At 38.1% G+C, this 26608-nt stretch overlaps 2 protein-coding genes across 7 annotated transcripts in view; one reads left to right on the top strand and one right to left on the bottom strand.

The window, feature by feature from the left end:
- PREPL (prolyl endopeptidase like) overlaps positions 1–7774 on the bottom strand; it is a 36688-nt gene extending 28914 nt beyond the window's left edge. The window contains exons 1-2 of one of the 3 annotated variants that reach the window (XM_054567100.1): positions 7377–7774; positions 5526–6060 (exon numbers count right to left, since the gene is read on the bottom strand). In XM_054567100.1, the coding sequence (XP_054423075.1) occupies positions 5526–5744 (219 nt within the window). In that variant the 5' untranslated portion in view covers positions 5745–6060; positions 7377–7774. The remainder of the gene's footprint in view (positions 1–5525; positions 6061–7376) is intronic. The other 2 variants (XM_054567116.1, XM_054567108.1) reach the window with 2 other exon arrangements.
- Positions 7775–7923: 149 nt separating this feature from the next.
- CAMKMT (calmodulin-lysine N-methyltransferase) overlaps positions 7924–26608 on the top strand; it is a 338172-nt gene continuing 319487 nt past the window's right edge. For all 4 annotated transcript variants that reach the window (XR_008528621.1, XM_054567074.1, XM_054567055.1 and 1 more), the window contains exons 1-3: positions 7924–8130; positions 17221–17393; positions 25334–25398. Coding sequence is in view for 3 of the 4 variants with exons in the window: in XM_054567074.1 (XP_054423049.1) it covers positions 7996–8130; positions 17221–17393; positions 25334–25398 (373 nt within the window). In the remaining variant the exon portion in view is untranslated. The remainder of the gene's footprint in view (positions 8131–17220; positions 17394–25333; positions 25399–26608) is intronic.

The following is a 26608-nucleotide window of genomic DNA, read 5'->3' as shown; positions in this document are numbered from 1 at the left end:
AAAGAAACTTATGAATCAGTAAGAAAAAGACCAGCTCAACAGGAAAAATGGTCAAAGAACATGAATAAACAATTTGAGAAGACAATAAACCGTAGGGTTAATAAACATATAATGCTCAATCTCATTATTAATCAGGGCAATGAGAATTAAATGACATACATTTATCCATCAACAGGGCAAAAAGGAAAAGGTCTGGTAACATCAAGTGTTATTCAAGATATAAAAACAGAATTTTCACATACTCCTTTGCATGTATTTTCACATACAATTAGATAATTGTATTAATTTAGAAATTAATTTGACAAGGAACATTAGGATGTGACTACAATCTGGACTTCTAGACAGAGACTCTTGAAAAAGACTATCACATATGGATAAGGAGATACATACAAGATTGTACTTTATAGCCTTTCCCTCCCTCTCTCCCTCCTCCCTTCCTTCCTTTCTTTGTGTAAGTCTACACATGCTTGTCCAAAGAAAATGATTTTGAACCAGACATACCCATTTTAATGTGGAATCTCAAATCCTAATGTTGAGCAAACAAGCAAGTTATACAATTGTATTTTACTTATAGAAAGTTTCAAAACAATACTATGTATCATCTGTGGATACATGTGCAATTTACATAAAAACATACACAGAAAGATATTAAAGACAATGGTCTACAGTGGGGAGGTAAATTAGGAAATGTGAAGCATAAAGTAGTTTTTGGGTATTATGATATTCTTTCTGGCTTTGTATATATTTATAGTAATTTATAAAGTAAGATTAAAGAAATAGCATGAGTCAGGTTACCTGAGGTCTAGTTCTGATTCATTCGTGTGTGTGTGTGTGTGTGTGTGTGTGTGTGTTACTTTATTTTGGTTCTGTGCTTTAGTTTTTTCATTTTTAAGATGTAGCTCACACACTTCCCGATTCCAAAACTTACTACACAGCTACAGTAATATAGAGTACTGGCCTAAAGACAGACAGACATACCCACAGGATAGAACTGCGAGTCCAGAAATAAACCCTTACATTTACGGTTAATAGATTCTGAACAAGGGTGCTAAGACAGTTCAATGGGAAAAGGCCTTTTCAGGAGATGGTGCTGGGACAACTGGACATCCACAAACAAAATAATAAGAGAAAGAAAATGGAAGGAGGAGGAAAGCAAAAAATCTGGTTAGGTGACTTTACCAGTGGTCAAGGGGCAAGATGACCAAGTGGTAAGGGTAGAGGTGGAGAAACATGGACAGATTTGACCTATATTTTAGAGGTTAATGCAGTTTTTCTAAAAGCATTCCAGACATGATGGTATACACAATTTGGATATTAGAAAAAGTACAACTAATACATCAGACTGATGATATACTGAAAGTTAGTCCTTAGGATAAGACAAATTGATGAAACTAAAATAATTAAGTAAATAATAGCCTAGGTAGTATGGAGATGAGGCAAAAAATCATAAGGCTAGTTTAGGATACAGTTAATGAATACGATGGCAGGGTAAAGACAGGGGGAATAAATACTGCTTTCCTGCGTTCCACGTTGAACAACTGAGTATACAGCAATGAGATAAAGAAGAGGTGAGTCAAAGTTGGAAGAGCTGAAGTTCAACTGTGGACAGTTGGTTGGACAAGTCGGTGAGAGGCCCACGATGTACAGCTCAAAGGGGAGTTTGGGATGCAGGTAGTTGCTACAGTACTTAAATCCACTGGAAAAGATAAAAGTTACTTAGGAAGAGAGAAAAAGGAGCTGGGACTAAGCCCTGAGAAACTCCAAACTGTGGAGGTCATATGAAAGAAAAGTTAGAAAAAGACGGAGGCTAGGTTTGTAAGGTAGGAGAAACCAGGAAAAGGTGGGATCAAGGGGCCCCAAGGGAAGAGTAGCTCACGGCAGAAACGGGCAGGACTGTCAAGTCTGCTGAGGGAGCCTGTGAGAGGAGGAAACGTAGGTGTCTCCTGGGTTGAAATGTGTCTTTGGTGACACTGACAGAGGTTTTCATGGAGGGATGGGAGCCTACTCCAGCAGATTAAAGAGTAAATGGAATGTGGAGAAATTACCAATGATGCAGTTGTACCTATAGGGCAGTTCTACTCTGTGAACTATTATAAAAAATGTATTGCAAGACTACATTTTTTTTTCTTTCTGGATTTCTTTTCTTTTAAAATAGGCCCTTTCTCCTTTCCTGGCAATGTTTTCAACCTATTAGTGAGAACCAGGGATTCCTACAAATCATAGATCAGTAGTGCCGGTGAAGGAGATAGCTATTTCCCAACCTATCTATCTTAGACTACTACAGGAACTGCTAATCTATATTGTAAAAATAGCCAATGGGCCAATGTTTAACCAAAGTACTTAGTCCTTTCTCTTTTCTTTCTTTATTTGGTTTTCTTATTGTATCTCATTCAAATTATCACGATCAATGATTTTAGAAAATATTTTTGTAAGCAGAGCAGAGCCGGATGATGTGGCAGATAAATGTGGTATCTAGTCTCATGTTAGTCTTTGAATATTACTAGCTGGTCTGGGAGTAATGGAATAAGTTCATCTTGCCATCTGGCTAATGTCAAATGGAAAGCTAAGGTACTTGCCAGTACGAGCTTCAGAATGACAGAATTCTGTCAGGTTGGGGTCGGCAACGCTTGCTCACTGATCACCAAGAGTCTCTAGTTCCTAAATGCACGCCCAGGGTCAGTGGCAGGCTGGGAATTTCAAAATTACCTAAAGAACTTACCAAAACCCCCCAAATCCAGCAACAACAAACAGTAGACCCCCTTAGGCCTCCTCCACAGAGATCCTGACCCAGCAGATGTGGGGTGAGATGCAGGAATCTGTCTCTCTACAAAGCTCCTCAGGACTTCTGATGTACAGCTATAGAAGTTAGTACTAAAGAGTCCAGACACAGGTGCTAATTTGTTTCTAATAAGGTAAAAGGCACAGAATGAAATTAGCACCTGGAGGACTTTTAGAGCAGCAGTCCCCAACCTTTTTGGCTCCAGGGACTGGTTTCGTGGGAAGGTAATTTTTCCACAGACTGGGGAGGGGAAGGAATGGTTCGGGGATGCTTCAAGCACATTACGGTCAAGCTCATCTCCTGCTGTGCGGCCAGGCCCCTAACAGGCACTGATCATACCGGTGCACGGTCTGTGGGTCTGTGGCCCATGGCCTGGGGGTTGGGGACCCCTGACTCAGTGAACACCAAGCTGAACCTTCTCCTGCCACCGCCCTCCCCCCCCCCGCCCCCACAGCCCTCTCAGGAAGATTCGAGCCCTGGCTCCTTCCCGGGCACACCAGTCATGGCTCGATCCTTTGCTTTTTGGCATTTGTATCATGTATGTTGTTCTTTAGTTACCTTGTAAAAATAGGTCTGTACTTTAAGCAAATATGTTTTATTTTTTTCTACAGGAACTAATTACTTATTCTACTTTATTGTACCCCTAAGCGTGGACTGAGTTGGAACTGAATAAGTGTTTGCTGCCTACAGGTCTCTTCAGTTTCCCCAGGTCCCAGTGGCCACTAAGGACAGAGACCACAGCTTTTAGATCTTACCATTTCTCATAGAAGGAATGGTTGACAAATGACATGTGAAAACAGGACCACTTTATTAGGTGAAAGAATTACTAAAAGAGCCACTTTTCTTGAAGCGAATGGGTCAGGATAAAGTTTCTAGGGGACTGGTATCTATGAAAAAGAATTAAAAAGTTCCTTCAGGGACAAACGGAGGGAAAAAATAGCCAACCTCCTGCCTAGGATGTGAGCTGATCTCTCAGCTGTCACTCGGACGGTAAATCCTCCCTGCTATTTATAAGCTCAGACCTAGGATGAAAGCACACGATGACAAAACGTTCTAAACACAGGCAGAATAAAATGAGTGAAAGGTCTAAAATGTGTCCAACAGGTAAAATTTAAAAGTTTTTTTTTGTAAAAGTAGGATAAAGTCGTTCATGTGTGTGCACAAACAAAAGGTAAAAATGAAATAAAAGGCATACGGAATTTCTGCATGAGTAAAGAAAGAATCAAAGTGCTAAATTAAGATGCTATAAAAAGAAAAATAATTTGAAAGACTAAAATGTAAGGAGTAAAAAGTCTAGGGACTAACAGATAAAAAGTTTAAAGCAAAAAAGCAAACAAAAAACACCACACACACAAAACCTACAACAAATAAGTACTAGCTAAGAACAAAAATTAAAGATAAACTGTGTAAAATAATGTTAAAAAATCATTTTTAAAATTAGAAGAAGCTGCTAATTTTGAATGTTCATCAACAGATGAATGGCTAAACAAAGTGGGATATATATATATATATATATATATATATATATATATATATATATATAATGGAATATTACTCAGCCATAAAAAGGAATGAAGTTCTGATATATGCTACAAAATGGATGAACCTTGAAAAAGATTATGTTAAGCTACATAAGCCAAATACGAAAGAGTAAATATTATGATTCCACTTACATGAATTATCTAGAATAGGTAATTTCATAAAGACCAAAAGTACATTAAAGGTTACCAGGGGCTCAAAAAGGTTGGATATTGCTTAACTGGTACATGTTTTTGGGTGATGATAAGGTTTTGGGAATAGTGGTGATGGCTGTACAACATTGTGAATGTAATTAATGTCATTAAATTTCACTTAAAAATGGTTTATATAGCAAATTTTATGTTATACATATTCTACCACAATAAAAAATGAGGGAGTCAAAACAGCGTAAGAAGAAAAATCAGTATGCAACAATACAATTAAAGCCAGAAATTAAAATAATAAAATGCTAACTATTGCAAGGATATTACCCCCAAATGTAATTTAAGGAACCTAAGGACCATAACAAGTATAGGGTAAAAGAGGTATAAGAAAGATGCAGCAGCATAAATAAGTAGCTTAATCTCAAACAAATAGGATGTATATAATTTACCATCCTAAGCAGGACATTTTTGAGAGGAAAGGGGACACTATTCATTACACAGGGACAACAGGTGTAGACTGGGACCGTCCCAGGCAAACTAGGATGTGTGGTTACCCTACATATAAGGGTAGTTGGGTTCTCACGGCTGGGGTCGTGACTGCCTGTAGCTTGAGGTCTGGCCAGAGTACAATAGTCTGAAAGCATCTTCCTAAATGACTCAGGTGGTCAAATATGGAAGTCCTTTTTTCATTTTACAGAGAAGTAACACACAAGTGCATAGCATTTACTGAAGTGTATTAATTTGGTATTCATAAAACAATTACTGTAACATTAGATTTTATTAAGAGTTATTATGATATTCTAGGAATTTTAGGAAACTGAATTATACTTTGAACTGCACCGGTAGGCACACTAAGGAATTTCTAAGGTGAATCATTACGTAAATCTATTAAATATATTTTTATATATTACATTAGAACTCTATAAATATATGTATATATTCTTTACATTTATTTTGACTACAGACAATTGAGCCTGAACATTTAAAAAAATCAAACTAGAATTATTTTTAAGCTCAAGTTAATCTTAATGACCTACAAATAGGTAAACTTAAACAGTCCATACCTTACATGAGAAGCTCCGACTTGGGATGTTTCTTGCTAACTCTGATATCTTGGGTTTATTCTGCGGACACTTGGTTAGGTGATATTTTTTCAATTTTATTCTACTGTAATAATGATCAGCGAAGGTACAGTGATTCAAATGCTGTTTCTGCATGCATTTCCCAAGGTGAGGAATACTATACTTCAAAGCTCGGAGAAATAATTTGCTCTTCTGCTGCATGATATCAAGTCCCTGGTTTACGCTCCCTTTCGGGGCTGCCAGCACGGAGTGATTTCAAAGGTAGATTATACGGTAGTGGGTTCTCAGAGCATCTATGATCCGCAGTGCTTATCCCTCCCCTCAGGGCTGTGCACCCTCAGGTAATGAGTAACTGCAGACAGCTGAGAACTCAGGTTAAAAATATCTGAAAACTTGTGAAAGTTAAAGTTTCATTCAAATCATACTTCTTGGCGACGTAACTAAAATGGTTCATTTGGAAAGTCAGTCCTATCAGGTCAAACTATGCAGCACTGATTCTGGTACACATAGGGGCAAACTAAAAAACAAAACAAAACAAAACAAAAAACAAAAAACAAAATAATAAAATAAAAATTTGCAAATAAGTACATAAACTTAATGGGGGCATGTACTGAGTTTTAAAAGACAAAATGGCTTTGATCTTACATAATTGAGAACATAGGTTGGGTAAGTGTGTATGTATATGGAGGATAAACTGGAAAAGCCTAATTACTTAATAAAAGTGGAGGAAGGGGGATTAATATATATTTAGTGTTTGCTAAGTGCCAGATGCTTTTACATACTTTGTCTAAATTTAAATTCCATAAGGACCTGAGAGAGTAGCTATTATGATGTTCATTCTACAGGTGAGCAAACTGTGGCTCTGGGAAGTTTAAGCAACTGCCCAGGTGGCCTGGACAGTAAGTAGTAGAGCAAAAAGTCCAAAATCTTGGACCCCAAAGACTGGACTTTAACATTATAAAGATATTTAGCTCTTTAGCTAGACAAAATTACTTCAGGATGCACAAATAACATGTGAGACCATCTCTGTTTTCTGTTGGGAAGTTGGTTCTTACTAACCTATGAAGGTAATTAAAACTAGTAAGTAGTTAAGAATCAGAGAGACCTGGATTAAGGTCTTCACTCGCACACTTTCTACCTGTGCCGTAGTTTCTTCATCTGCAAAACGGAGATAACGGCACTATTTGCCCTATGGAGTTGTTTTAAGTATAAAAAGAGACAATCTATGTTAAGATCTTAATCCAGTGCCTGGCACGTAGTAACACTCAATAAATGGTGACTACTATTATTAGGATAGGAAAAAATCTGGACATGCTGCATGTCATCATGGAAGTATTCCACAAAATGCCCATCGGTATCAAAGGCACAATACTGCGCCAGGTTTACCACAGCTCTGATCCGCTACCACGCCAACGCCCCCGCCTCCATTAATGTCTGTGTCGCAGCAAAATAACGGGCGAGTGAGAACGGGGGATCAGTAGCCGACACTAGCAAAATAGATAGAAACGAACAAATAACCTAAATCACTCTATCCATGCGGGCAGCCTCAATTCATCCATCTAACTTTCCTTTGCAAGGAGAAGACACTATGCAAGAGTAGGGATGGGGGTGGGGTCGATGAATGGGTGTTCCCGGGAAAAACTGCTCGTTTTCCCGGTGAAACTCTCCACCCCAGGGATGAGGCGACGTGAGTGAGAGAGGGAGTGGAATGTCATGTGCCACTCAGTGAAGGGACATCGGCGAAAAAGCGAGGGTCAAGGGACTAAGGGGTGGCGGGGTAGGGGAAGAAAGGGAAAAAGGAAGAGACCCCCAGCACACGCCACCCATACGTACGCAAATTCAAAGTCAGTCTGGTTCTGGACACCGAAAGACTGAAGGCAGGCCGAAGAACCCGAAGCTCTTAGAAGTAGCGGAGGTGTGACCTCCGTCGCGTCCAGCCGAGGTCTCCGTGCTGCAGCTTGCAGAATCACAACCTACCCAGAGCCGTGGGGAGCTGGTTTGCAGCACGCCTTTCTACGTAACCCCAATCTAGCACGAGCACTAAGCGGATTTCGCCATCTTTACTGTGGTCAAGAATGGATTTTTCTTTTCTCTGGGGTTCTTTAGCTCGCACAAATATAAGCCTTTTGGTTCTTTGCTAGTATTCCTAGCTCTAGATGAAGTAGGGAAGAAGAAAACGAAGAGGGGCAGTGTCTTACTACCTCGGTCAAAGATCCCTCACCCTCTGGCCCGCCCTCACTCAAGGTGGCGACCAGCAAAATGGTGCAATGACGCGAGCCACGCGGGCCTGGTTGTCAAGGAGATGAGAAAACCGGAAATGCGGATTTCGGGGAGGGCCAGGGCAGTTGGGAAGGAGGGTTGGCGTCACAAGTCCTGACAGGGAAGAAGTAAGCAGGTCCTGGCAGGGGAGAGGAGTGGTGGCAGCTGCTCGTGTATAGGTGGCTCCAGAGGGATGGAGCCTGGAGTCTCGGAAGCCGGGACCAGCGAGGATGGGCGCTCCTCGGGTGAGGGCCGAACAAGCGGTGGTGCGGCTCTGGGGTGCTCAGCCCCGTCCTTAGGAGCTGCCCGGTGGAAGCTTCTCCGGCAGGTAAGGGAGAGCCCACTAGCTTCACCTTTGCCTCTGACCACTCCCCTCTCGTACAGGGCCAGCGACCTGCAGCTACTTTCACTTCCCAGTTTTGTTGGGAGCCCCTTGCTTCACCTAAGCGTTCCACCAAAAGGGAGGATTCAGGTGGGGTTGTGCGGGGAAGGGGCAGCCAACGCTGAGTTCCTGGGAATCGCAGAGAGAAGTAGAAAACCCCTATTTAGATGTTTGTCTCATTCGGGGTGGGGGGGGGGGCGGGATATTCTCCTTGCTCCCAGGTCGGTATCCGTTCTTCTCTCCTGCTTTTGCTGTAATTCCTTTCCCAGGTTTCTTCTACTTGCTTAACTCACAGCCTGATTGCAGCCCTAAGCCTGGCGCCTGCCTTGTAGATCGGCGTGGTTCGCTGTGTTGGGACTTTGACGTTGCACGCGTTGCCTCTGTTTCTTCCGTGACAGCGTAGAGTGAAGGGAGTAGCTAGAGCTGCTCTCTCCCGCCCCCTTTCCCTGCGGTGTGAAAGTTACGCGCGTTTCTTGTAGTTGGAGGAGATCTGCGAGATCGTTGTCCAAGGTGGGATCTCCCTGGCGATTATCTTCTCATACCTAAAGGTTGCTGCTATTGGCTTTTTGTTTACTGGCGGTTATCTTCTCATACCTAAAGGTTGCTGCTATTGGCTTTTAACTTCAGTCATGTGCAGCTTTGGCAGATCTCCGATTTGACATCACTGACTCTTTCCAAACTGCCGAAAGTGAAATCTGTTTATTGTTCCACACACCAGTGTTGTGCCTCTGTCTGAGGCTTCCTGCTGAAAACTTAGCTCGAAGAGGACACTTCCCATTTCTGACTTATTTCGAGAAGAGTTTCCCAGCTATTGACACTTTACTTGAGATTGTGTGGGTAATGTTTTGGGGGTTACTTTGTTTGCAGTCACTTTGTTTGCAGAGTCACTTTTTCATACGGTGGCCTTCCCGTGCTGTTATGACATAACTCAAAGATCATGTCTTTGCTGATGCATTGAAAGTCTTTCCAGAGCTCGTTTTGCTATTAATGTTACAATTGATATTATGGGATAAAAAAGTGAGTGTCCTCCTATAATTATCATAGGAACTTTCTATAGTGAAGTAAACATAAAAGTCCAATTATGAAAGTAGTAAGTTAGGGCCCTAAGTTAATCAAATCTTATTGTAATGACTTCAGTGATTCTTAGCATAGAAAAACTCTAGTTAAGCAGCACCTATGCTCATTCTGAATTGCTGTCTACATCAGACAAGTTTCAGCTCTGGCTACCACCTGACCTCCCCACAGGCTTTGACCTTTAATGTTTTGGTACACATCTGCCCTGTGCATAAAGCCTTTTTTATCTTCTCTGCTTAATGAATGACTGTTTATCCTTAAGACCTCCATTTCAATCTCCTCTTTTGTGGAGCCTCTCCCAGCTCCTCTGGAATGAGTTAGACCCTCAGCCCACTCTTTTGGTGAACCCCATATCACATTATTTTATGATTATTTGATCAGAGTCCATCTTTCTTACAAGAATGGAAACTTTCTTGGGAAAAGATGTTTAATGAGTCTTCATCCTCTGCATCTAGCACAGGGCTCGGCTAGTTGGTTTTTAGTAGATCTTGTCAGTTGTAGAAAGCCTGAGTAAGGACAGTCTTGAAGTGGCCCATAGTACCTAGTCCTTAGTGTATTGTATCAGCTAGCTATTGCTGAATAACAAACAACTACAACATCACAGTGGCATACAACAAGGATTTATTCTGTTTGTGCATCTGTGGGCCACCCGGGAGTTAACTGACTCCCAATCAATTAACTTAGTCAGCTGAGTGGCTCTGTGCCACATTCTTGGTCCACATGGCTCTAATCCCTTAGGCCAGTTGGCTGATATGTACTCATAGTGGTGGCAGAGCTATATAGGAGCAAACCACTGAGGTCAAGGGGCAGAGAAATACACTCTTTCCTTGGAGACAAGGGGGGAAGAAACTATTTTTTCTGTAATAATAATCTACCATGTATTTTAAACATTTGCAGGCTCTTAGGAAATATGTTCAAATGAATGGACCATCTTTTATGCATCCAGAACTGGAGAACTGTGAGGAACCTAAACAGTGCTAGGATATGCAGCTTTCTTTCTCTTCCTCAGGGGACATCTTCGTGATATCTGCTTATGTCCGCTAGTTTTGTCCCTCACAATTCTGTTTTTCATTAACCCATTAGGCTCCAATGCTATCTCATCACTCTTCACTGTAACTGTTCAGTTTATTTTCTGTTTTACAATTAGCATTTTTGAGAGAAAACATGGTTGATCTAGTCCATTATTTGATACCAGGTCACATGGTAAATTACTAACTTTTGAGTCTAGGGCCCACTTTAATCAGATGAGGTATGGGAGTCCATGGATCAATAACAATACACGCTATGGATAATGTACTCTTTTCCTCTTTGTTGGATTTCATTACCTGATGACAAAGATGGCTGTTGGCAACTATAGCCTTTAATCATCCACCAGCTAGTGAGCCAGAAAAAATGACCGTTTTCTCCAGCACCCAAATTATATACTCCAAATGGCTCCAATGGGCCAGTGTTGGACCAATTTCAGTGGCCAGGAAAATGGGGCACTTTGGCTAACCTGGGTCATCAGCCCATGGGTGTCAAGGAAGATAACGACCCCACCATTATTACACAAAGTAAAGACGGAGCAGTTCCTAAGAGCAAGGGATGTAGGGCAGATGAAAAAGTAGCAGTGACCATTACATGCCTACAAATGCCTACAGAATGAATAATCTAGCCTAGAGGTCTGAATACTTGGCAGAAGATTCTGATTAATGGAATATTTCACAGTATAATTTAAAGTAAAGCAGGATGCTCTGTGTTTGAGACTATCAATGCTGAAACAGACAGCATGAGTTCTAGAAATGAATTTAATAACAACTTGATGTTAGGCCCAGATCATCCCTTAATTATTTGTATGATTATGAGCAACCTCTTTGGATCTCAGTTTTCTCATTTGTAAATAAGGAAGTGGGACTAGATTTCTTTAAAATCTCTTCCATCTTTGATTGTTTTAAAGTGAAATTATTTTCCAGGGGTAGAAGTCATTCATCTTCTGTTTTCTAATCCCATTATTTTGTGTTTCTATAACAAAGGATTTGGTTGATTTATTTTTAACATTAAAAAGCAAATTACGACTTCCAGTCAAGATGGTGGCACAGGCAGACATGGCTTGTCTCTTTGCACAACCACATCAAAGTTACAGCTAAAATATTGAACAATCATCACACAGAACCATCAGAAGTCAAATTGAATGGAAATCTGGCAACTATAGAGTTAAAGAAACCACATCCATCCAGGCTAGTAGGAGGAATGGGCTGGTTCCTCACCCATGTGTGGTGCCTAAAAATTCAGGAGGGATATCTCAGGAGTGAGGAGTCCCAGCTGTATACCAGGTCCCCCAGCCCAGGCTTCCAGTACCAGGAAAATAAGTCCCTACAACTTCTGGCTGCAAAAACCCGCAGGGATTGAATCCAAGGAAGAAATTTCTGGAGCCCCAAGCAGTTCCTTTTAAAGAACCCACACAAGGAGTCACCTTCTCAGACTCACTCCATCTGAGCTCCAGTCCTAGGGTAGCAGCTTGACAGGCTCCAGTGGCACACAGGCAGAAACTGAAGTGCCTGGCATTGAGGCGAGAGCTGGGAGACTGCTTTCTCCCAGAGAGAAAAGTGGGCAGAGCCAGAGAGCTGGCAGGCAGCTCCCTTCTCTAAGACACCATCACCCTGGCTAACACTGTTTGCCCCACCCTGGAGATCCCCTGAGGCTCTGTCCCACCCAACTTACAGCTGTTAATAGTAGCTTTTCCATATGAATGGCTGGTCTTGGTTCGTGCTTCACAACTTCCTAAATCCTTTCAAAGAAGCAACAGCTGGCTTCAGTGAGCCCTCAGTCTGCCTTACCTCTTGCTAAGTGGACGATGGCCTGGCACTAGCAGCGGCCAGCCTAGATTCACATCTTGGCTTTGCCTGGGAATCTCCAAGCCCAGCACAAGCGGCAGGCATCTCAGATTGTTCTGTAGCCCAGGTAGGGTGGCCCTTGGCAAAACACAGTTAGGGGCTGACCTTAACCTGCACCACCTTGGAAACAACAGAGCCTGCGCACCCAGTGGACAGCTATATTCAATGTTGGAGCACCGTCAACCTGCCCCTGCACATCTGATCCTCCACGGAGGGCAGAGGTTGGTGGCAAGTGGTCACAGCAGATTCTTGCAACCGAGTGGCCTGGATAAATCTCTTCTGTTGACCTGCCCATAGCGCCGAAGACTCAACTACAAGAGAAGGGTGTACTCAGCGCACATGAAGGCAGCACCTCAAGTACCCAGCTTGGTTGATAGGAGAGGCTGTGCCATTGGACCCTACAGGACACCTGCTACATTAGGCCACACTACCAAGACATGGAGTCAAAGCAGCTCTACCTAATACATAGAAACAAACACAAGGAAGCTGCCAAAATGAGGAGACAAAGAACCATGGCCCAAATGAAAGAACAGTCCAAAACTCCAGAAAAAGAGCTAAACAAAATGATGATAAGCAGCTAGAGAAATGTGGTTGGTTACCTACAGGGGATTTCCCATAAGACTGTCAGCTGATTTCTCAAAAGAAACTTTGTATGCTCTAAGGGACTAGCAGAAAATAGTCCGAGTCGTGAAAAGCGGGGACCTACAGCCAAGACAGTTCTATCCAGCAAAGATATCATTTAGAATCAAAGGGCAGATAAAGAGCTTCCCAGACAAGAAAAAACTAAGGGAGTTCCTCATCACCAAACAATTATTATATGAAATGTTAAAAGGACTTATTTTGAGAAGAAGACCAAAACTATGAACAATAAATTGGCAATAAATACATGTCTATCAACAACTGAATCTAAAAAACAAACTAAGCAAACAAGAAGAACAGAGACAGAATCATGGATATGGAGAGCATTTTGATGGTTGCCAGGTAGGGGGAAGTATGGGGGAATGGGTGAAGAGGTGAGGGGATTAAGAAGTACAAATAAGTAGTTGCAGAATAGCCATGGGGATATAGAGTATAGGAAATGGGGTAGCCAAAGAATTTATATGCATTACCCATGGACATGAACAATGATGTGGGGATTGCCTGAGGGAGTGGAGGGTTCTGGGTAGAGGGGGCAAAGGGGAGAAAATTGGGACAACTGTAATAGCATAATCAATAAAATTAAAAAAAAATAAAGAAAAATTAAAAACTCTAGCAATTTTAAGTAGAAAAGGGTTTAATATAGCAAATTAAATTCTTAGAAAATCTTTGGAGTAGCTGGAGGAACAGGCCAAGAATGAGTCCGAGAACAACACAACATCCCAGAGCAGTGTAAAGTTGGCTTGCCAAGAAGATGGCCACCTCTACCAAAATGAAGAACCTGAGGCTGTCTCCAGGATCATACCGCTTTATCTGTGATCCCTGGTGATCAGCTGCTGCCAAAACTATAGACTCCAGATGCATACCTTGCCTGCTAGATCTTTATCAGCAGAGGTATGGCACTTCTGCTGCCTCTTACTCTCCATTAAATTAGACTGAACACTGGGAGTTCTGCTAAAGGTGCTGTAGAAGAACAAAAATGTCTTTATAACTGTTCTTATCAGTAAAAGTTTCAGAAATGCAGTTATTACCATCTTTCTTTTCAAATCTCATGCTAGTTCACCTGACTAGCTAAATTAAAATCACATTTGCAACTCTGGCTGCTATGGATTCTGGGAAATGTAGTCTTTAATTTCCAGCTTTATAATATAGGTATCTTAGAAGGATGTTGGAATGGATGTTTGATGCCTGTCTCCCATATTCTCAACAAGCAGACATTTTAGGAGTTAGGCTCTGTAGTCAGACTATCTAGATTTGAACCCTGTATTCACTTCTTAATAGATCTCTGATTGAGCAAATAACAAATCAGTCCCTTTCCCTCAGTTTCCTCTGTCACAAAGTATTTATGCTGTAGGGTTACTTAAGGATTTAAATAAGAGTGTGGTAAGATTTGCATTAATTCTTACTTATACAATTGGTATAATTTGCTGGTGAGCAATCTGGACCTGGAGTTTTCTTTGTGTTAGGATTTTTATGCATTCTATTAAAAATAGTTTCGGACTATTTAGACTTTCCGTTTCTTTTTATGTCATCTTTGGTATTGTGTTTTTCCAGGAATTTGTTCATTTTTTTCTAATTTTCAGATCCCTTTTCTATTTTTTAATGCCTGTAGGATATATAGTAATCTTCCTATGTTACATTGTTACTTATACCTTCTTTCTTTTGTTCTTATTAGTCTCATCAAGGATTTATCAGTTTTATTTAATCTCTTCCATGAATCAATTTTTGGTGTTGTTAATTCTTCCTGCTATATTTGTTTTCTACTTTATTAACTTCTGCTCTTTTGGGGACTTAATTTGCTTCTTCTAATATTTGCAATGGATGCTTAGTTTACTGATTTTTAGCTTTTCTATACATTTCCCTTTAAGCATAGTTTTAGCTGCATTTTATATTTTTTGAAATGAATTTTTATTATCATTCAGTTCAAAAATATCTAATTTCCATTGTGCTTTCCCTTTTTTGGTTTACAGGTTATTTAGAAGTATATTGCTTACTTTCTAAATATATTTGAAGTTTTATATTTTTTAGATATTTTTTATTTGTTTATGGCTATTAGAGTGTCTTACATCTTTAAAAAACTTTCTATTTTGGGAAACATCAAACATGTACAAAATTAGAAGAGTTTAATAATCACTCATATATCCATAAACATCAACAATTTTTAACTTCTGACCAACTTTCTTTCATCTCTATTCGCTCATTATATTCCCAACCCTAATTATTTTGAACCAAATCTCAGATATCATGACATTTTTTCTGTAAATATTTCAGTATGAATCTATACAAGATGACATTTAAAAACATAATTACAATACCATATCACACCCAGAATAAACCCTTTATGCCATGAGGTATCTAGTTGGTTTTAAAATTTTCCCTTTTATCTCATAATTTTTCTTTACAATTGGATTATTTTGAAACAGGATCAAAATAAGATCCAAAAATTTGTTTATTGGTTCATATTTGTTATTGATTGACTTTTTAATATAGATGTTCCCTCTGTGTGTCTCTTTTTCAACGCTTGTCATTTATTTACTGAAAAAACTGGGATTTTTGTCTTGTAGAGTTTCCTGTAATTTGAGTTTTGCTAATTGCATTTGATGATGCTTAATGTGTTCCTCTATCCCTATATTTCCTATATACTATAAGATATAGAAACTCAATCAGATTCAGATTTGATTTTTTTTTTGTCTTGCTTGGTTGGTCAAGATGAGGGTATAGTATACTTTCATCCGTAATCAGAGATGTCTGGTTATTTCTCTTCTTGGTGATGATTACCTAGGTTCATGAGTTCATGAGAGGGTTGAATATGGTGATATTCTAATTCCGTCATTCCTTCTTCATTTATTACTTGGAAACCTCCCCTGATCGTCTATTTGGACTCTCAGTTGCAGTTCATATAGGGAAGGCAGAGAAATACTTGATTCTCTCTACTTACTGATTTTCAAATATGTTGGTTCTCTAGCATCTTTCCATGATCAACAACCAGGCATTTTGAAAAATACCTTTATGAACGGATGTATTTCAATTCTATTACATTTATTATCTTCATTAATACTCACCCTGTCCCATCTTTGGCCAATGGTCCTTATTCAAGTCGGCTCCAGAATACTGTTAATATAACTTTTAATTTTGAATGACTTTCTTGTTTTCTTGTGTAGGATGTTTCAGGCTCATCTTATATCCCTACAGTTCCTGACATTTTACAACCGAACACAGTGGGTTTGCCCTTTGCTATATTTAAGAACTAGATGTTGTTCTTGTTAGGTAGTTTTATTTCTTGAAGCAAGTAAAGGAGACAAGGGATTCACTTCCAAGTTCTGTGTCCCTGAAGGGAGGCTTAGCTACTGCTTATAGACACTATCTGTTTAATTACATGTTGGTTTTTTCTTTGCAATTGGCTAAGCTTGTCCTTGGGTTCTAGTCCAGTTTATCAAGTGACAGCTGAGTCTGCAAAATACTGTTACATTTTAACATTGAGCAAGAATAGCATTTTATAAGAACCACTCTGACCTTGAGACCCTTGTCCTATCTAACAATTTCTCCAAGGGGCCTTATTCTGTTTTAATTGAAAATAGTGTTTAGAGACAGCAACTTGTGCTTATTGCTTCTAGTTGGTCATTGTTTCTAGACTTTTTCAATGGTCAGATGAAGGAAAGATATGTATAGTTTAAAAAAAGATGAAACCAGCCCTTGGTGGTGTGGTTCAGTTGGTGGAAGGCTCGATTCCCAGAAAGAGGACATACTTACATAGGTTGAAGGTTTGATCCCTGGTCAGGGTGCATATGGGAGGCAACCAGTCAGTATTTCTCTCTCACATCAATGTTTCTTTCTCTTCCTTTATTTCTCTCTAAAATCAATAAACATATTTTTAGAAAATGAAATCATTAGTTTTTATTATACTTTATTCAGATTCAGAGGTACAGGGTTTTACTTAATCTTATTAATCTTATAGCCATGTCTCCTTTCTCCTATACTTAAAAACCCAGTTTTCAATGATAGCAACAAAATTACTCATTTATTTTAAAAACGCACACATATACCCACGTCCACAGGGACAGGCTCAGACACTCCTGCTTATGTTGTAACTTTGAAATTCAATCTGTACCTCCTACCTCTACAAGCTGTTAAAGGTGTTGCTACTTCTCCGCCCTTTCTTTTGGAATTGACAAATGTCCTACAATAAAAGTGGCTACAAAAGTCAGGCTCACCTCTTCAGATTTAACTCCTTTTAAAGATATTAAACTTGTATACCTTCACCATCTTTTTTGCTCTTTGATGCCTTCAAGTAATGTTTTAAAATATTTTGTTCATCTTTTCTAGTGGTCTTCAGTAAAAGGTTGCTCTGAATTATCTAATTGTCTATTATCGGAAATAAAAGTCCCCTTACCATTTAAACTTTGAACACTTATGTTTGTGTAATATGACCACAATATTTGGTTTTATTTCAAAGGTTCTGAAGCACAAACACCTGGATGATTGTCTGCGACGTGTATCCGTAAGAAGATTTGAATCGTTTAATCTGTTTTCAGTAACAGAAGCCAAAAAAAGGGAAACTGAAGAGGAATTTGGTGCATGGGTCCAGTATACAAGTGTCTTCTACCCTGAATACAGTATTTTCTTAAGGTAAATATCACTCGTTGAGTTTTTTTTAAAAGCATTTTTCTCTTATAAAAGAGAAACAATAATAACTTCATTGTCATTCTATTGAATTTGCAGGCAATCTCTATCAGAATTTAGGTTTTGCACCTTTGTGTTAGGAATTCCCGCTGCTTTAACTGAGTCTTGTTGTATTCTCAGAACTAAACAAAAAAAAAAACCTCTTAGAAATGTAGTGGCATTTGAGGATAAACTGTGTTGCAAATCAAAGGGTTCATTTAACCATTCTCTCATAGCATTTGATTATGACAAAAAACCAAGTTCTTTGTGAGGCAAGGAGGCTGAAAGTGAAACAAAATTTTTCTAAACTACCCTTCAAGTAGTAGTTATCTTAAAAATCAAGCTTTGGTATTTATCCCATTCATGTTTTGTCACTTTCAGAATAGAATCTTAAGAATAGGAGGAGAAAATTTAGCTGAAAACACGGATATTGTGAGAAGCATGCAGACTGTTCTGGCTTTAAAAATCATTAGAAAACAGACAAAAGGGTTGCAAACTGAAGTAACAAGATACCATTTTTACTGAATCACTTTTCTCCTGCAGTTACAGTCTATCATGTTGCAGTATTACTGTAGGTGTTTGATATCATAAAATCTGCCTTTTTTTGACAAGATTTCATACTTTGAAAGGGAGGAGCACATTTACAGTAACTGTAAGAAGAGGAAAAAGATTTTAAGTGGAAATGTGACTGAATAAGGTTTAGGTAAGGCTAAGAATAATTTTAGAAAAAATGTTTTCCCAAAGGATGTCTATTTATAGTATATATTTCTTGGACTACTTTAGTTTAAAATATCTAAGCTTTAAAAGACACCATAATAGCTAAAACTTGGGATTCAGATAAAAGTTGACTAGGGAGAGCAGGGAAGAAAAATTAAGATTTGGTTTCATAATACTGCTTTGTTGAAAATTTCAAATGAAAAGTAAAAACTTTTGGATTTGTTAGCTTGCCTGCACATTCTATTTGGAATACCTCAACTGCCTCTCATTCTAATGGAGGTAATTAGTTGAGTCCTTGGTTAAGAAAGAAAGAAAAATTCATTAGGTGTTAGTATGAGCCAGGTACAGAATTAGGTGCTTTGATGTATTCTAATTAATGTAATTCTTAAAATAACTCTGGGAAGTAGAAATAAAGATAATTAAACAATTGGAAGATCGCATCTATAAGGAAATTAAAGAGAAGGAAAACAGAGATTTAGTAGGAGTCTTCAGGTACAAAGTTCTAAAATGTATCTTCTATATTCACTGGTGACAAGAGGCAATAAGTGTAAACTGTGCCAAGAATAATTTCCTGACATCTTCAAGACCCTGGTAAGCATTGCTGGAGAGCATGTGAAATCTCTTGTTCTTGAAACTTTCAAAATAAGACATGGTTCTCCACCTCATGGTTGGTGATGACTTGGATGTAGCTAGAAGCCAGGCTACAATGTGAACTGAGACTCCTCTCCAGCAGGTTATGACATGTACATTTTTGAAAGAATAAATACAGGTATGTATATATATTTATGACATTTAATCCTACTTTACGGTGACTGAGCTAAAAATTTGCCTGGATGTATGGAATTCTAGAACTGAACGTGATCTTAGAATACATTTTAAAAAATCATAACAACATTAATAATGGCTGACTATTTAGTGGGTGCTGTGTGACAAACACAACTGTGAGTGGTTTACATGTATTAGTTTGCTTTAATCCTCTCAACACCTCTTCGGGTAAATACTATTACTATCCTCCCTTTACACATGAGGAAAGTGAGGCCCAGAGAGGCGAGTAACTCAGTGGAGGTCACACAGCTAATGGCTGATTGTGCCTCTATTCAAACCCTGGTGATCTGGGTCCACCACGTGTACTTTTAAACACTTTTGCTTTGAAATAATTACAGATTCTCAGGAATTTACAGAAATAGTACAAGGAGTTCCATGTTCCTTTTGCCCAATTTACCTTCTACACATCTTACCTCTTGTGAGGTAGTCATGCATCCATCTATTCATTTTACAGATGAAAGGATTGAGGCCTAGTAAAACCAGTTTCTGCACTGATTATTCTGAGCATTCCATTTCTTACTCCATAGTTCTGTTACTGTAGAGGAAGTTGAACAAATTACTGAAATTGCTTAGGTAGGGGAGGATTTCTGCCAAGATTGATTCATTCCATTCCATTGCCAATTTTGTTCGTGTTGGTTTCTTGTGGTTACAGCTTTTCTTTGTTTTCTGTTATCTGCCCAACGTGGGTCTCCATTCCTGTTCCTTTGATACCTTATATCAACTTTCTTAATGTGTTCCTGTAACGTTTCTTTAGCTACCTATATCTATTCTTTAAAATATTTTATTTATTTATTTTTAGAGAGAAGGGATGAGGGGGAGAAAAAGAGGGAGATAAACATTGATGTGAGAAAGAAACATTGATCGGTTGCCTCTGGTATATGCCCCAACCAGTGACCGACCTTGTAACTCAGGCATGTGCCCTGACCGGGAATCAAACTGGTGACCTTTCCCTTCGCAGAACTGGTTACAACTGAACCATACTGGTCAGGGCTAGCTACTTTTATCTACTGTCTTCAGTATTATTTGAATTGTATTATTTAAAATTGTGGAAAGTTTTATTTTTATATTTTTATTAGAGAATTTTTATGAGTTTATTTGAGCCAAAACTGACAACAGTTGTGGAGAAGCAAGATCTAAAATGCTTCTAAATCGTGAAAAGTTAAAAAAAAAATGACTTTCATTAGCTAGAAGTAGTGGTTTGGAAAGCAGTTTTGAAATGGAGTACCATCATCTTCCTCTCTATCTTTTAAGTATGTTAAATCAACACTATGGAATGATAAAAAAAAAAAGTGATGAAATGGTTTTAAATAAATTCAGGTCAATAAATATTTAATGGCACTCTCTAGGTAGGTAACCAAAAAAAGAAAAAAAAAAAGGACATACTATCCTCAAGGAGTTTAAATATGTGAAAAGTTAAATAATAAAGAATAAATAAGAAGGAAAGTTAACCATCTATTCTAAGAACTCTCACCGGGCAGTGCAATAACTAAATGAGTGGAAAGCTTCACACACAGTAAGTAGGAGTTGAGAGTTAGGAGTGATTTTTGGAAGGCCTCTAGGAGCAGCAGTTTACACTGGATCTAAAATATTCAAAAGTTCTGGGAGAAAGGGAGAAATCATTCCCGATGAGGGCAAAGGCACTAGGAAATATACAGGGATGAGAAAGTGCAAGGCAGAGTCATCAGAGGCTACTGAGAAAACCATCACAATCTCTGTGGGGAAGAATGGTGATCAATATACATTATAAAGTAGATCCGCTTCTGGGTTCTAATAAAGGGCTGAGCATTTGGGCTCTTTTGTTTCTCACAGATCATAAATATAAACCCCATTTTCACTTTCTCAGTTCTTGCCACCTAAGATCACATGTCACAGTTCAACAGAGATGGTGTATATATGGTGATTAATACTTATCAATACTTTTTATTAGTCTTGTCCTTCTTAACATTTCTCTATATATTGAACTTCCATTCCTTTAAAGTTTTATTAGACTTGAAATTAATACCCCAATAGGGTAAATATTTAGATATTTGTTCATACAAAGTACATAGTTGTATCTTCTTATATTATTAAAAGGTCTATAAGCAGTGGTATGTATTAAAACGCTGGCCATTATTTCCTGTCAGCTTTACATCGTGATGCATAAAAGGAGGGAATAAAGAATTTCCCTTGGTGACTCTCCATCAGAAGCCAAAGTCTGGACAAAGTAAACATTAGGTTATGAAATCCCCAGATCAGTTGCCTTTTCTGTGTATCTGAGAATGGTTGATTCTTTGTTTCAAAGTGACTGTTGAGAATTAGGAAATCAAAATCTAGGGCATAACTTGTACTTACTCCTTGTCAAAGTCGTCTTGTCTTTCTGGTGCTTTATCTCTTAGAACGTGCTATTAGATAGATGCATGTATAGAAAACTAACATGTACTCACAGGTATTTATACTAAAAATCTTCCATTAAAAATTCCTTTTCCGTGTCTGTTATTGTATAGAGTTTACTCTATAGATACTACAAATTGTTTCCTACACTCCATATTTCATCTTATTTTCAGTGCAGTGGGAATTTACATATTCTGGAAGCTTTAAAATACTTCCATTATATTTGGAACCATAGAATTGCCTGAATTATTCATTTATAAATGTATACATGTCTTACGTATAGAAAAAGCTGAGAGGCTTGAACTGTCCTTCTTTCTTTGAGTAAGACTACTGTTGCTATGGTAATTGCTGAATTAGAAGCCTCTTGACTTTGGCTTGTCCTGGGAGCTTAGAATGGGCAAGAAGTCAAGAATGACTTTGTCTTTGTGGTGCATCTTTCGGGTACAATACAGCAAATACACTGCAGCGAGATTATTTATTGTGTCTCTAGGGAAAGGAAAAAAAATAAAACAAATCCTTACCCCACTGAATTTACTCTGGGAGTGCTCAATAAATGAAAACCAGGGATGGGAATAATATGCTTATGATATTAGATGGATGGCAGATTACCCGTATGTGGGGGGTTAACATAGGTGCCCATGTAAAAGCTTGACAGGGCTATCATCTGAGGCAAATATGAACACTGAATTTATATTGAAAAAGTATAACTTTAATGTTAGTAGTGTGAATCCTGAGAAAGAAGATACCTACTAACAAGGGCTGCTGGCAGCTAATGGCTCATAGTAAATAAAAACCAAAATACAGCCTAGCAGCCACACAGGGCCGTCCCATGCACTGCAGGGAGTCACCCAGGGAGAAGCTCGCACTGAACTGCTTGTCCCTGCACCGGCCTGCCTGCCTGCTCTGTGCTTCTGCCCCCTGAGCCAGCGCTTACGGAGGAGTTCCTGGAATCCTATTTCAAGCACAAATCAAACTTTTAATACCATAACACAATGATTCTGTATCTTCTCTGTGCATGCAAGATTCTAGGTATAGGTAAGGTAATTTATGCTAACATGGCAAACTACATGTGAGGGAAGAGAGAAAAAAAAACAAAGTATTGAACATCTAAACTCTAAGATGAAGCTATTGAAATGATCATCAATACAGCATAAAACCCAAAAAACCTTTCCCTAAATGTAAAAGCAATATATGGCTCCTTCTAGAAAAACTTCTCATAATCCTATCATGCAAACATTACCACAGTTAATATTTTAGTATATAGCCTTCAAATTTTATGCTGTGCTTATATACCTGTCATTAAATAACTGAAAGCATTGTCCATACCGTTTTGCAACTTGTGTTTTTTCATTTAACATTTTATAAACAATTTCTCCACATCATTAACTATTCTTCCTGAAACATGATTTTAATAGCTGCCAAGTAGTCCAATGAATAAGTATTAGCACCTTAATTTATTGAACCAACACTTTATATTGGATTTTTAGATTATACTCAGTTTTGTGCTGTTATGTATATTGCTACCATGAACATCTTATAGAAACATCAGTAAGCCCATTTCTCATTATTTCCTTAGGATAAATTCCTAAAAGTGAACTTGTTTTATTGTCTAGATGGCCTAGTTTTAATAAGGACATTGCCTCATATTTGTTTCTCTCTCCTTCCCTCTCCTCCCCTGTCTCCTCTCTCCCCCCACTCTCTCCCTCCTCCAAATCAGAATAAAAGAAACTTTTTAAATGAAATCTGAATCTGAGACAAGAGCAGAAAAAAGGTACATATATTTTGCAAAAAGTTAACATATATCTAAAAAGGAGAAATTGGGATAGCTGAAGCAAAATGCATGTTTAAAAGTTAAAAGCAGTATTCGAAATAAAAAGTGTGATTTTCACAGTTATTACTGATGCAAAACTTATCTTCTTGAAAGCATTATTTCTTAAAGCCAAGAAATTGAACATGTATCCTATGACGTTTTTAAATGAGGTCAGCATTAGAGAAACAGCAAAACTAATCCTTTACCTCTCAGTAACTTACAAACATGAAAGTCAATTATCTATAAAGTCTAGAAATCCTAAAAGATGGGATCTCATGAAAGAATAATGTCAGTTAGTGCCGATTGTAGGAAAATGGTCATGAACACAGTGTGGTAAAGATTTATTTTGATTATTTCAAGTTCACTTTTATTTGCTCCAAACTCAAGGACTGTTATTTGATCTTTGAGTCATCCACTTTATTCAAGTGTTAACTCTGTGAGATCTTGTCTACCCTTAATCTTTCAACTGTTTACCTAAGTCCTACCTAAACAATGTGGTTACATAGTCATACCTTCAAGGACAGTCTTAGCATTATACTGGTAATTAATGTTAGTATATAACAATTACAACTTTTTGCCAACATATTTGGCCAACCCAACTTTGTTCTAAAATCCCAAGCTTTAACTTGTCTCCCAAGACTTTCATTTAAGTGTTCTCACCACAAAAAAAGAAATGATAATTATGTGACACCACAGAGGTGTTAGCTAATGCTATGATAATGACCTTCTTACAGTATATGAGAGGGGACCCCCCAAAACCAGAATTATCTCCTGGAGGGTGGGCCCCTTGCAGGACAGGCTTCCCCTGCGAGGCGAGTTCTAGGAACCCATCTGCATTGGTGTGCCAGCTGGTGGTGGTGTGAGAGGCTGCGTTCAGCTTCAGTGAATTTTTTTGGAAGACTCCTTCATTGCATTAGCCCGTTTCATGAGGGATGATTTACAAGTGCACCTGCCCACATTGTGTTGAGTATTCAGCAGTTTTTGACCAAAAACAGCACGACCCCCATGCCCCAGCCTCCCTATTCACCTGATCTCATCCCGAATGACTTTTTTTTTTGTTTCTCTGGACGAAAATAGTCCTCAAAAGGAAACTTTTGCTGTTGTGGAAGAGGTGAGACAAAAAAAATGGTGAAAGCACTCAAAGGCATAAAAATCAAGTTCAAAAACTGTTTTGAGCAGTGGGAAAAAAATCTCGATGTATTGCATCAAATGGAGAGTGCTTTGAAAGGGATTGAAGTTTAAACATGTAAGAATAAATACACAATTTTTTATAAATAAATTCAGCCTTTTGGGTCCTCCATATATCAAAAGAATCATAAACCTTATATTATACAATGTGAATGGAAAAAATATTACCAATAGTTTCTTCTTCCCAAAGCCAACCAATTCTTTTCACAAGCACCTAACCTAGGAGCTGACGACCTTTAAGTTTTCCCCAAGAATGGCTTGTGAAGTAATAAGGACTAAGGAGAAGTCACTAGGGTAAATAATTATTTGAAGAGGAAAAAAAGGTACTGGTTGAAACTAGAGGTTAACAGTAAGCCAGGGCTAATATGGAACCAACAGCACAAACAACAACAGCAAAAATAAGTAAGTTGAACTTCATCAAAATTAAAAACTTTTGTGATTTAAAGGATACTATCAAGAAAGTGAAAAGGCCACCCATATGATGGGAGAAAATATTTGCGAATCACATTATCCAATATGGGTCTAGTATCTAGACTATACACATGGAGTGTGCAGGCCCAAATGTTGATTAGTTCTTTGTGACTGATGTTCTGAATTCTTTGGGCTGCTCTAGAGGATATTTATGTATCGTTGAGGTTCTGGGGGTTGATGATTTTTCTTTTGAGATTCTCCAAGTGTAAGTTTTTGTTTAGTTTTGTTTTGTTATGTTTAAAAATGTTAATAATCCCATCTTTATGTAACAAAAACAACAATAAAAATAACAATACTTTAAAATGTAAATTAATCATCAGGAAATGTCATTTCATTAAATATCAAGAAGACTATATTCTGTTATTTCTTTTCTTTCTCCCTCTAGTGGGCAGAAATATTTAAAAAATACAACATGGGAGGATTTATTAGTACAGGGTGTATCACAATGCAGTCTCAGCTTTTCAAAAAAAAATAGCAAATCTTAATATTCCAGAATTATTAAAGAAAATATTTTATTCCTTTCTAGGCATAATAGTGGATCTTTGAATATTGAAGATGTTCTTACCAGCTTTGACAATACAGGAAATGTTTGTAAGTTATGTGATCACTATATAGAAATATTTTTAGTATTTTAAAAAGTGAATTTATAATTGGCATTTGTTCTTACTAATGTTTATTATACTAATGTGTGTGTGCACTTGCGTGTGTATTGTAGAAACTCTTACTGTTTTTAGCTGCAAAATCAGCCTCCTATAGAATGTGCCTACTAAGTGGGATAACAGTTTTACACTTGGCAGTTGTGTGTATGTGTGACAGAATGTAGGTCAGCAAGAACATTGAATTCTCCAGTACTATTCCTTTTGTTTGTTGTTTTCATTTTGACCTTATCAGTTAATCCAACAGAGGGGCTATCTCTTTATTCATTCTTGTGTTTTTCCACTTCCTGCTGCTGCTTTCTCACTACAGAATGAACCCAGAATGTGTTTTCATTGCTGTTAGTACACTTTAATACAAGAATGTTTTTGTTTTATGCAGTATTATAACATTATAGAACATACTGTATTTACATCTAAGCCTGTAAGTCATGATTTCTCCCTTGAGAAAATTATTTAAATAGTTATAGTGCCATATGATTAAAGAAATCAAACAAGAACATCTTTATATTATTGCACTAAACAACATACCATGACAGAAGCTGTGAACTTTTTTTATGTGTGTTATATAGGATATTTCTCTTAAGATAATGAATTATCAATGAGAGATGACAGTTTTAAATGTAAAGATTGTACTCAAATACTTTTTTCTCAAAAAAGAAATTTCAGTACTGTAACTACTTATTGTCTGAACTAAAACAATACTCTATGCTAGCATTACTACTTTATGAAATCTGCATAAAATACTGCCTAACAACAGGTCTTATGCCCACACTATGGTAAACTTTTATTGTATAGAAAAATATGTATATCGTCACGAAGGAATTTATAAATATCCTAAAAATCCTAATTTATTGAAAATAATGTAGATTTCTTTTTTCATGGACAGCGACATGTGTATCTTTTAGTTCCTCCATATTGGCACTTCCTGACTTCTTTCCTGTTCAGGCATAGCTCATATTTTTATTGAGGTTTTGGGCAAGGACTGGGCAAGCTGGGATGCTAATGGTGTTGAGGAGGCAGTCTCCTTTAGTTCTGGTAAAATATCATTAAGTCAGGCTGATGCATACAAAACTTAGGAACATGATTTGAGAATGTTAAATATGGAGATTTTATTTTATTAATGTAAAAGTCAAGTATGGCTCCCC

This window comes from Pteronotus mesoamericanus, unplaced genomic scaffold (genome assembly GCF_021234165.1).
Source record: "Pteronotus mesoamericanus isolate MK-2021 breed Mesoamerican mustached bat unplaced genomic scaffold, CSHL_Meso_final contig_101, whole genome shotgun sequence".
In the NCBI taxonomy this organism is placed as follows: Eukaryota; Metazoa; Chordata; class Mammalia; order Chiroptera; family Mormoopidae; genus Pteronotus; species Pteronotus mesoamericanus.
This window is presented reverse-complemented; position numbering and strand designations above follow the sequence as displayed.